Consider the following 11,031-nt stretch of genomic DNA (forward strand, 5'->3'; position numbering starts at 1 on the left):
ATTTTTGGTTTTTTTGTTCCCTCCAATATGAAAATGCAAAGGGAGATGGCCCAGAGTCAATCTCAGTGACTGCTCTGTACTGTTCTCAGAATTTACACCTCTCTGAGGGTAGATATAGTTTGTCTTACTGAGTCAAACTCATCAAATCAAGTTCCTGCTTCTTCTCCATTTGAATTCTTTTTTTTTTTTTAAAGATTTTATTTATTTATTCATGAGAGACAGAAAGAGAGAGAGAGAGAAGCAGAGGGAGAAGCAGGCTCCCAAGGAGCAGGGAGCCCGATGCGGGACTCGATCCCAGGACCCTGGGATCATGACCTGAGCCGAAGGCAAACGCTTAACGACTGAGCCACCCAGGTGCCCTCCATTTGAATTCTTCAAGAACTCTTGGTCTTGATGTAAATGGAAACTTGAAGATGGCTCCCATTATATCATCTTACGTGTCCAGATGCGTCTGTGTGTGGGGCCCACAGACATCCAACGCAAGTGCACACACACACAAACACTCGAGGTGAAAATAAAGTGAAAGGATTTTTTTTTTTTAAGATTTTATTTATTTATTTGAGAGAGAGAATGAGAGACAGAGAGCAGGAGAGGGAGGAGGGTCAGAGGGAGAAGCAGACTCCCCGCCGAGCAGGGAGCCTGATGCGGGACTCGATCCCGGGACTCCGGGATCATGACCTGAGCCGAAGGCAGTCGCTTAACCAACTGAGCCACCCAGGCGCCCCTGAAAGGATTTTTTTGTTGAGTACTACTCCAGACATTTGGTAAACATTATCCCATTTGCTAGCAGTAACGACTCAATGAGGCAAACACGGAGCTCCATTTCACCCTTGAGACTACAAGCTCAGAGTGACTGCGAAATGTGCTCAAGGCCACACAGGTGGTAAGTGGCAGGTCCACAAGCACCAAGAGCCCGTGTCTTGCTGCCCCAATAGGAAAGCAAGCAAGAAGGTGGCTGCTTATACTTGGAGTGAGACAAAAAGGACTTTCAGTGTCTCCTAGGGGATTTAGCACACATCGTCAAGTTTGAAAAGCAAATCGATTTGGGGCAAATAGTTCCCTAGTAATAAAGCTAGTGCACTTGGCTAGAAAAATATCTGCTAATCCTTCTTATCACTGACCTCTTCAAAAATGCACCAGACTCATAATGTGCATAGATATTCAGGGGATTCATGAAAAGAAGCCCCAGAAGTAAAGCCCCTCTCATTTAAGATTCCCGGACTAGTGGGTTTCTTGCACTCCATCTCAAAGACCCTGATCACCATGGAAAGGGTCCAAAAGGACAAGGAACACATCCGAAGACCAGGAACCACAACATTTCCAGACAGTCAGTGCTATGATTGCAAGAGATTCTTAAGTGTTCGTGTGCCAAAAAACCTGTCAGGGCACTTAGCAGAAGTGGTGGGTCCCACCCCCTACAGTTCTGATTCCATAAATCCGGGGTTGAAAAAAAAGAATCTTCGATTTCAATAAGCATTCCAGAGGGGTACAGAATCAAGAAATCTTGGGCTAGCGTGTGGCAACATGTCATCACCAAGTTCTGTACTTCAGGGAATCCTGAAGGCCCAGGCCCAAACTCAGTAGGACGTCCTGATGAAGAGAATAGGGCAGCCTCGTGACAGGAAAAAGCATCGGAGTGGAAGTTTCGATGCGGGCTGTAAACATGTGCAGTGTAGATGCTGTCTGCCCATCAACAGCACAATCACCACCATCGCTGGGGCCAACAGGTGGGAGGGGAAATTCTACTCTTATGTATGTGCCCCAGGGTTTCATGTGGATTCTTTATGTCTTTCCCTTCAGGAAGATGTCAGGAATAGCTCTTTCAGCACAGGGAATATGATACAGTGTTGTCTTGAATCCATGTTCCTCCAGCGGGAATCAGACAAGTCAGGTCTCAGGTGCTGAAGTCTGTTAGGGTATGGTCTCTCAATCCCAAATTGGAGTATTTCTGGTGGAGTACAGGGAAGTAGTCACCTTTCCCTTTAAAGTGAAGGAAAACACTTTACCCAGGTGACAGTCCCAGAACAGTACAGTTAAAGAATTGTCCATTAATTCCCAGCCCTGGGAGACAGAGGCTCACAATGCTCTCGTTCTTGAAATTATTGTTTGGATCATGGAGGTAGCTAATCAAGCTAATAAGTGACCTAGACACTGATTTATATGAATAGCTATTCCATTTTCCTTTATGGTCTCTGGAGTTCACTTTGTTTAGGAAAAGTTTTAATTGCCCCAGATGGGACTATGTTCAATTATTTACAAGTGAATCCTGTAATCATGAGTGCTACAGTTATGTTTCTACTTTCCACGATGCCTTCAGGTGAGAGGACATTTGTGCATATGTACACTGTCCCCAATGGGTTCCAATTTTTAAAATTATAACTGGACTTTCCAGGGTTATTTGTCCCACGAGTAACATGATTCGTTATTCATGCTGTACATTTCTTTTATGGACCCTTCTAATTTGATGGCTAATACGTGCATGGAGTGGATATTCAGAGAGAAAGAGAAAACACACATGGGTTTCTCATTTTGAAGATACTTTAAGATCCATTCCTTAGCTAAGATCCATTTATTAGCTTTTGTTTGGCCTTTAGGTAAGTTATCTGAGTAAGGTTTCTTATTGATAAGATAGATACAATTCTAAAATATTCTATCTGAATTTTAACATTTTTTTGAAGGTCAAATAAGAAATACACACAGAAGTGTTTTATAAAATATAAAGAGATTATACTAATGTGTCTATCGAGTATTTTGGGAGGAAGAAGGGGGGCAGGAAAGACACGGTGAGAGAATCAGCTGGGTGATCCCCTAACTCTTCTGATTCCAGCCATTGTTTCAAGATGGCTGCCAGTACAATCCATGAAAACAAACTATTACAGAAAAATGTTATCCCATACTTTTGTATATCAACACAATGAACTGTTGTGTATTCTTTTAAATAATCATTTAAAAGAGTTTCTAAGTGCTCATGTTATTTGCTATGTATAGTACATTTTGATCACAACCATGTAGAACCATGTCCAACAGGCATCATATAACCAGAAACTGGAAGGTAATAAGCAAAAGGAAATTAGTTGCTGTGGTAGGATAGCATCACTTATGGCTTTTTTCCTAAATATTCTTTCACGTGTTGCTCTCTCTCTCTTTTTTTTTATTCTTATGTTAATCCCCATACATTACATCATTAGTTTTAGATGAAGTGTTCCATGATTCATTGTTTGTGCATAACACCCAGTACTCCATGCAGAATGTGCCCTCCTCAATACCCACCACCAGGCTAACCCATCCTCCCACCCCCCTCCCCTCTAGAACCCTGTATGTTTTTCAGAGTCCATTGTCTCTCATGGTTCGTCTACCCCTCCGATTTCCCCCGCTTCATTCTTCCCTACCGGCTACCTTCTTCTTCTTCTTTTTTTTTTCTTAACATATATTGCATTATTTGTTTCAGAGGTACAGATCTGAGATTCAACAGTCTTGCACAATTCACAGCGCTTACCAGAGCACATACCCTCCCCAGTGTCTATCACCCAGTCACCCCATCCCTCCCAGCCCCCACTCCAGCAACCCTCAGTTTGTTTCCTGCGATTAAGAATTCCTCATATCAGTGAGATCATATGATACATGTCTTTCTCTGTTTGACTTATTTCACTCAACATAATACCCTCCAGTTCCATCCACGTCGTTGCAAATGGCAAGATCTCATTCCTTTTGATGGTTGCATAATACTGCATTGTGTATATATCCACCACATCTTCTTTATCCATTCATCTGTCGATGGACATCTTGGCTCTTTCCACAGTTTGGCTATTGTGGACATTGCTGCTATAAACATCGGGGTGCACGTACCCCTTCAGATCCCTACTTTTGTATCTTTGGGGTAAATACCCAGTAGTGCAATTGCTGGATCATATGGTAGCTCTATTTTCAACTTTTTGAGGAACCTCCATACAGTTTTCCAGAGTGGCTGCACCAGCTTGCATTCCCACCAACAGTGTAGGAGGGTTCCCCTTTCTCCGCATCCCCGCCAACATCTGTCGTTTCCTGACTTGTTAATTTTAGCCATTCTGACTGGTGTGAGGTGGTATCTCATTGAGGTTTTGATTTGGATTTCCCTCACGTGTTGCTCTCTTTTCTTCTTTTTTGATTTTTTTCTTTTCTTTTTAATAATAGTTCAAAATGCTTTGTTTCTCACAATTTAGGTCTTTCTTTGCCTTTTAAAAAATATTTATTTATTTGAGACAGAGAGGGAGAGAGAGAGTGAGTGAATGGGGGTGAAGGAGGGGCAGAGGGAGAGGGAGAGCCAGAGAGAGAGAAAATCCTGAAGCAGACTCCCCACTGAGCATGGAGCCTAATGTGGGGCTGGACCTCAGGACCCCAAGATCATGACCTGAGCCAAAGTCAAGAGTTGGCCACTTAACCAACTGAGCCACTCAGGCACCCCCTTTTTTTTAAAAAAAAAAAAAACCACAAAGGTATTTTCTAATTTTGTCGGTTTCTAAGTCAATAGAGACTAAAAAGTTCTGCTTTCTCAAGACCTCTGTCTTTAACTTGCTCTTGCAGTTAGAGAGGTAGAAAGGAATCACACACCATTGTAATACACATCTGTGGTTAGAGAGGATTCAGTCACCATTGGATCCCTCTACTACATTTCATCTGCAGCAACAGCCTGCAGGAGAAAGCCCAGAGTTTCTGCCCCCTCAAGAGAACCAAATGATGGCAAAAATCACAGTAAAGGGGTTGAGATGGAGGACAGAAGACAAAGTGGGTGAAATAAAAACAGCATTTGTATTAACTATGGGGAGAAAACATCTAATGGGTAAAACATAAAATGCTCTGGTGCTGTATACATAGAAATCATGTATCTGGGGTAGAGATGAAGAACATAAACAGCTAAGCTCTCCTTTTCCAATACTTTTCTAACACCATAGGTCAGATCTTGGACTTTATTCACATGTCCCCTCCCAGTGAACTTTGGGGTGGAGAAAGGTGGATGCTCGGGTATATCTAATCAATGTTAGGATAGTGGAAATTCATCTCTCCAACAAATCTTGTATAATGTGTGACAGGTATTATTCTAGACACTGAGGATACAATTAGTGACAAAAAATATGCCTTCTAGGAGCTTATAGCCTAGGAAAAATGCACATATATACCCAATATTTTAACATTATGTGACAAATAATTCCAAAAGTATGCACCGAGTGGAGCAGAAGTACAGAAAGGAGACATTTTATTCTTATGTGTAATATGTATTATAAGATATGTTTCTATTAAAGACTGAGACCTGAGGGGCACCTGGATGGCTCAGTTGGTTAAGCGTCTGTCTTCGGCTCAGGTCATGATCCAGGGTCCTGGGATAAAGCCCTACATCAGGCTCCCTGCTCAGTGGGGAGCCTGCTTCTCCCTTTCCCTCTGCCCCTCTCCCCAACTCGTGTTCTCTCTCGTTCGTTCTGCTCTCTCTCGTAAATAAATAAATAAATGATCTTAAAAAAAAAGAAAATTCTGGAGAACATTAGCACTTATGAGAAAAAGCAAAGAAGAATGAGTCAGAGAGAAGGTAGAGAAATACAAATGTTGCTAAGGAATTAAAAAGAGGCTAGAGTTTCGAAGAGACATTGGGCAATGATACCTGATGCTATAAGGAAATAAGATTTGGTGCAAGCTGAACATATGTCACTTTATTGATAATCAGAATGTCATTGGTGGTTTGGGCCATAGCATTTTCAGTAGAATGAGGACAGGAGCGGAAGTAGAAGAGAGACAGTTTTTGTTGTTGTTTTATTTTTAATGGCAACTAGATGACATCTATAACAAAAAGGAAAAAGAACAGTAGAATTGTAGTTTCAAGAGGGAAATAGGCAATTTTGGAAAAATTAGAGAAAATTATAATGATGCCCACGGTAGCCTTCATCCAGCTTCAGTGATCATCCCCTGAATTATTCTGAAACAATCCTGGACAATTTCATCTTTAAATATTTGTTTGTGTCACAAAAAGATAAGGATTGATTTTTTTCCCCTGTACATTTACTTCCTCCGCCTCCCTCCCCACTTCTTCTTAATCTGATTTATTAGAGGGTTATCATTTTCATTCCTCATTTCAACCCACCGAGCCACCTGGGCACCCCTCTCCAGAATTTTCTTCTCTACCTCTTGTCACATCCTTACACGGGGATATGCACACCTATGTTTCAACTGCCATCCCCAGGCTGATAACCCCTAATGGGTCGTCAAGTTCCAGAACTAAGTTCTGTCTATTATATGGGCTGTAGATACCTTAAACTGAACCCAAACCAGTATTTACTTACTAGCTTCTTCCTCACCAGGCTTGTGATTCTGCCCATATTTTATATCTTACTTAACGGCATCATGGACTACTGTTCTCCCTAGCTGGAAACATGATTTCTTCTTTGACCTGTCTCTCATGAATCCCTCACATCCCACCAGTTTCTCTAATCTGGCTACATCTTTATATCTTTGTATCTTTATCTATTAAAGTTTAAAGGAGACATAAATCTTTCAGCCCTGAATCCTACTCTTAAGGACCTGTTGTGTAGATATAAAAGCATCAATATATAAGAATGCAATAATATAAATTGTCGTGGCATGCTTTTACTCTCTCGGTCCTTCTGCTACACTAGTCCCCAAGGGTCAAAGGTCAAACCAATAGGTGATTCCATGGCAGTTGGCAGCCCTCACAGCAACAGGGCTCTGATACAGGAGTGGGCAAGGGTGGGAGCTCATTCCCATGACTACCAGAAGTGATGGCTACTGAGGCTTGCAGTTTCTGAGAGAGAAAGGAATTGTCCTGGACACAGAAGGGAGATACTAGCCCAGGGACAGCCTGCATTCCACAGCAAACTGAGCTCTCTTGCTCCATTCAAGATTGCTCCAGATCTGGAGCTCCTGGTGGGGTTGTCTAATGTTTCTTTTGTTGCAACTACATCTCAGTTCAACTTCTGTTCAAATATGTTTCCCTCAAACACTGGCAGGTGTGACTGCTGGACATACTCACCAATAAACTCTCCACATACAATTCTCTGTCTCAGAGTCGCTGTCCCAGGGAGTCCAAATTAATACTTGCGTAATTGCATACATATCATTTGTCATGTGCCGAGAACTCTTTTTAAGTGCTTTGCATCTCTAAACTCATGTAATCTTTACAAAATTCTTACGTAGTAGGAAGGATTCTTATCTTTAAGATCACAAAGCTGGGGCACGTGGGTGGCTTAGTCGTTAAGTATCTGCCTTCGGCTCAGGTCACGATCCCAGGGTCCTGGGATCAAGCCCCACATCGGGCTCCCTGCTTGGTGGGAAGCTTGCTTCTCCCTCTCCCACTCCCTCTGCTTGTGTTCCCTCTCTCGCTGTGTCTCTCTCTGTCAAATAAATAAAATCTTAAAAAAAAAAAAAAGATCACAAAGCTGCTCAGTGGTAGAGCCAGGATTTAAAGCCAGGATTGTGAGTCCATTTTCTTTTCTTTCTTTCCTTTTTTTTTTTTTTCTTTTTTTAGAGACAGAGAGCTAGAACGTGAGCAGAGGGGTAGAGGGAGAGGGAGAGAGAATCTCAAGCAGATTCCCTGCTGAGCATGGAGTCCCACTCGGGGCTTGATCTCACAACCCTGAGATCAGGACCTGAGCTGAAATCAAGAGTTGGCCACTCAACCGACTGAGTCACCCAGGTGCCCCTTGAATCCATTTTCTTAACTACAAAGTCTCTCTTGTAAGATTAAATATATTGAGCATTGCTTTAAAAAGTTTTTATTTTTTTAATTTTTTTTTAAAGATTTTATTTATTTATTTGACAGAGAGAGAGAGATAGCGAGAGAGGGAACACAAGCAGGGGGAGTGGGAGAGAGAGAAGCAGGCTTCCCGCCGAGCAGGGAGCCCGATGAGGGGCTGGATCCCAGGACCGCGGGATCATGACCTGAGCCGAAGGCAGACGCTTAACGACTGAGCCACCCAGGTGGGCCGCTTTAAAAAGTTTTTAAAATACAATATACTAAGATACGTACAGAGGTCTAGAAGAAAGACAGCACAGCATATTTGAGGCAATGAAAGAAATCCAGTTTGGCCCATGGAAAGGGGCCTGCAATAAGGTCAAAGAAATAGGCAGAAAGAGGCTGTTAGATATGACTTTCATCTTAGTTCAGTAAAAACCTTTTTTGGGACTTTAATACAAGTCCCCTGACTCTGAGCTTACTGTATACCATGGTTGCCTACTCAAAGAATCCATAAATGTTTTCTCTGCCAAGTTACAAAGGCAATTGTCAAAAAATAATTGTGCCTTATACATGATATTTGACTGCAATGCTTCAGTGTATCAAGTCATTTCTTGTAGTTTCAAGGTGCTGGTCCATTTCCCAGATGCCTGCTTAACTAAACTTCTTTAGGCTCTCCAAATGAGGACACAAATTTCTCCAAAACATCCTAAATTTTGAGTGGTCATTCCCTTTTGCGAGGCTACCTGGCTGACTACTCCTTCAATGATCTTGAATTCCTTCTGCTCTTCATTGATCCCTCGCTCTAAAACTGGGCCTCTTCAGTCAGGCATGTTTAACTTTTTTCAAGGTTTCTAGTTATTGCTATGTCTGGCAGCTCTAATATGAGATATATCTCTCTTTATAAAGGGTAGTTCTCTCAGGACCTGTAGTCTCCTTGGTCCTTCCACTGCGCTAGTCACCAGGGTCAAGGGTCAAGCTAAGAGATGATTCCATGGCAGTTGGCAGCCCTGACAGCAGGCCGGCCCAGATAGAGGAGCAGCAGGGAGTAGGATTTATCTTCTCTGTTCCATAGGTTACTTCAGCCCCACCACATCCAATGCCTCTGCAATCACTAAGAGTTTAGACTTTGCTTGTCCTCCTGTGAAGAAGTAGCCAAATCAGAGAAGAGCCATGTGAGATATTGCTGGTTGTCTCAGCTTGAACCCCCCACTCGCCATGGTGAATGCATCACTCAGAAGTATCCAGGCCCTCAACATGTTCTCCTCCTCCTGGGCCTTAGTCTTCATGACGATAGGAATCCTCATAGAAGAATGGGTTGAACTGACATGGGAAACAAAGAAAAATACAATAAGCCACAATCCCTGGATATGTTGCACCCCTCTTTGGCCAGAAGGTCAGAACTACACTATGGAAAGAGATGGGTGGAGAGGGAGGGTTCCTCTTTCCTTGACTTCCATTTATCTCACCAGCTTACTCATTGTTCTCTGGGGCAATTTCCTTGGGCTGCACTGTGCCCAGTTCCATAATCAATGGTCAAGGCTGACTCTCAGTCTCACCATTTTGCATATCTTGGGGAAAAGTTTAGAAGGTCATAGACTTAATTGCTGAACACCTGAGAAGTGTTGGCAGGAGCAGCAGGGTAATCAGCGCATCTAGAACATGAGGGCATAAAAGAAAGGTCATTGGCAACAAGGAAAATATCTTGTATTGCCACTAGAGGAGGACAGGATGAATTGCACTGAACAAGAAGTCTGTTCTGAGAAAAGAATAGAAGAAAAAGAAGCTTATAGAGACACCAAAAGAGAGAGCAGTTTCCTCTGGTTCTCTCCCATTCAGCTTAAGGCTCCCTGCCTCTTTATTCTTTCCCCTTGTCCCTCTTTATTATTTAATCAAATCTTTTTACCTCATTCTAATTTTTACCTAGAGATTTGTGGTCCTCAGGTGGAAATGAGCCTAGAAGAAATCTCTGTCCTTCTCTCAACACAGCTTCTGCTTTCCAACAGATGGCCTGGAAGTGGTCAGGATCATGATGATTTTGGTTCTCAGCCTTTCCTTCTTCCATAACTTGCTCCTGGGTTTGGAATTCACTTATCTGATTCCTCAAACTAAACACATCTTCTTCATCACTGTCTTCCTCAGTTTCTTCACAGGTAACTTCCTGGTTCCCCTGACACAGGCTTGGAGAAAGACTTGGCTTATGGGTCCAGGCTGCAGCCTTCCTAGTTTTTTGGCTCAGAGATGCAGCTTCTGAATTGGATCTACCACTGAGGGGGATTGGTTTTTGGACAAGGTGCAGGTGGACAGGGTGGAGGCTTGGAAGTCAGGCATATCTTGGGTTAAGGCTTGAGTAGAAGAGCCAAAGTTCCTCAGAAGGGACTTTTTTCTCCTTTTGTCTGGACAAAAGGTATCCTTCTGCTCTGTGCACTCCTCCTGTATCAGCAAAAGCTAAGGCAAGGTCAATCCGTGTACTACTCTAGTTACAAAATCACCTGGATCCTTTTCATTGCCTACTTAAGCGTTTGCCTCTTTATGGCCTCTGGTGAGTATATTCAGGGCCCCTGATGGGTGATAAGAATCAGTCCATCCCTGATAGAGAGGAGAGGAAAAAAGGATGGGAAAGGGGCAAGGGGAAAATGTACCAACCCTTGCGTATTAAAGGCTAAAGTTCAAGTGGACTCACTCTCCGAGGACAGTTCTTCCAAGGGTAGAGTTGGAGATTAGGGTTGTGTGAAATGTTCAATAAGCTTGCTCCAAGGTCAGCTCTCATTTCTGCCATTTCTACAGTCTTTCACCCCCTCCCCACTTCAGGACAGAGAAAACCATCAAAGTCATGACTAAGGAGAGTGGCTGATACGGAATGTTTACTAATGTGGAGAGGGACAGGTGTCCAGTGTGGTGCTGAGGCACTTTGAGGTCAGAGACAAGCAATTTCTGATGTTAAGAGGCCACGTGCCCACACTGGAGACTCTCCTTTTCTTAAAAGTATTTAAAATTTTGTTTGGAATCGCACTTGCAAACTTAGAAGCACATCTCCTTTCAAAATGAGTCTTCGGTGCTCTTGATGGTGCATTTAAGCTATTTTGCATATGCTTCTCATCTCTTCCACTAAAGTCTCCCCCTCCCCAGTGGTTTGAGGCAGTTCAAAGGGACCCAGTGGGCTTTGGGTAGGGGTCTCTCTCCTGACACAGAGGGACATGTTTTGGGACTCTCCGTTGTTCCTTCATCACCTTCTCTTTTCCCTAGGAATCCTCTCTTTCCTAGAGTGCAAGCAGTCCACCAAGGTTTGTCCCTGCGTGACCCTCATCCGTATACCT

At 43.0% G+C, this 11,031-nt stretch overlaps 1 protein-coding gene across 1 annotated transcript; it reads left to right on the forward strand.

Annotated features, from left to right (window-relative positions):
• Positions 1-8,518: 8,518 nt before the first annotated feature.
• On the forward strand, positions 8,519-10,829 carry TMEM225 (transmembrane protein 225). Its single transcript, XM_035008741.1, has 3 exons — positions 8,519-9,110; positions 9,721-9,867; positions 10,122-10,829. The coding sequence occupies exons 1-3, from the start codon at positions 8,933-8,935 to the stop codon at positions 10,277-10,279; spliced, it is 483 nt and encodes a 160-aa protein (XP_034864632.1). The 5' UTR covers positions 8,519-8,932; the 3' UTR covers positions 10,280-10,829.
• Positions 10,830-11,031: the final 202 nt, after the last annotated feature.

This window comes from Mirounga leonina, unplaced genomic scaffold (genome assembly GCF_011800145.1).
Source record: "Mirounga leonina isolate KUSES-001 unplaced genomic scaffold, KU_Mleo_1.0 Mir_153, whole genome shotgun sequence".
Lineage (NCBI taxonomy): Eukaryota > Metazoa > Chordata > Mammalia > Carnivora > Phocidae > Mirounga > Mirounga leonina.

Coding starts and splice junctions, on each gene's coding strand:
- TMEM225 (XM_035008741.1), top strand. CDS start 8,933: ATGGTGAATGCATCACTCAGAAGTATCCAGGCCCTCAACATGTTCTCC. Junction 9,111..9,720: donor CACCCCTCTTTGGCCAGAAG/GTCAGAACTACA, acceptor GCTTTCCAACAG/ATGGCCTGGAAGTGGTCAGG. Junction 9,868..10,121: donor CTTCCTCAGTTTCTTCACAG/GTAACTTCCTGG, acceptor TCTGGACAAAAG/GTATCCTTCTGCTCTGTGCA.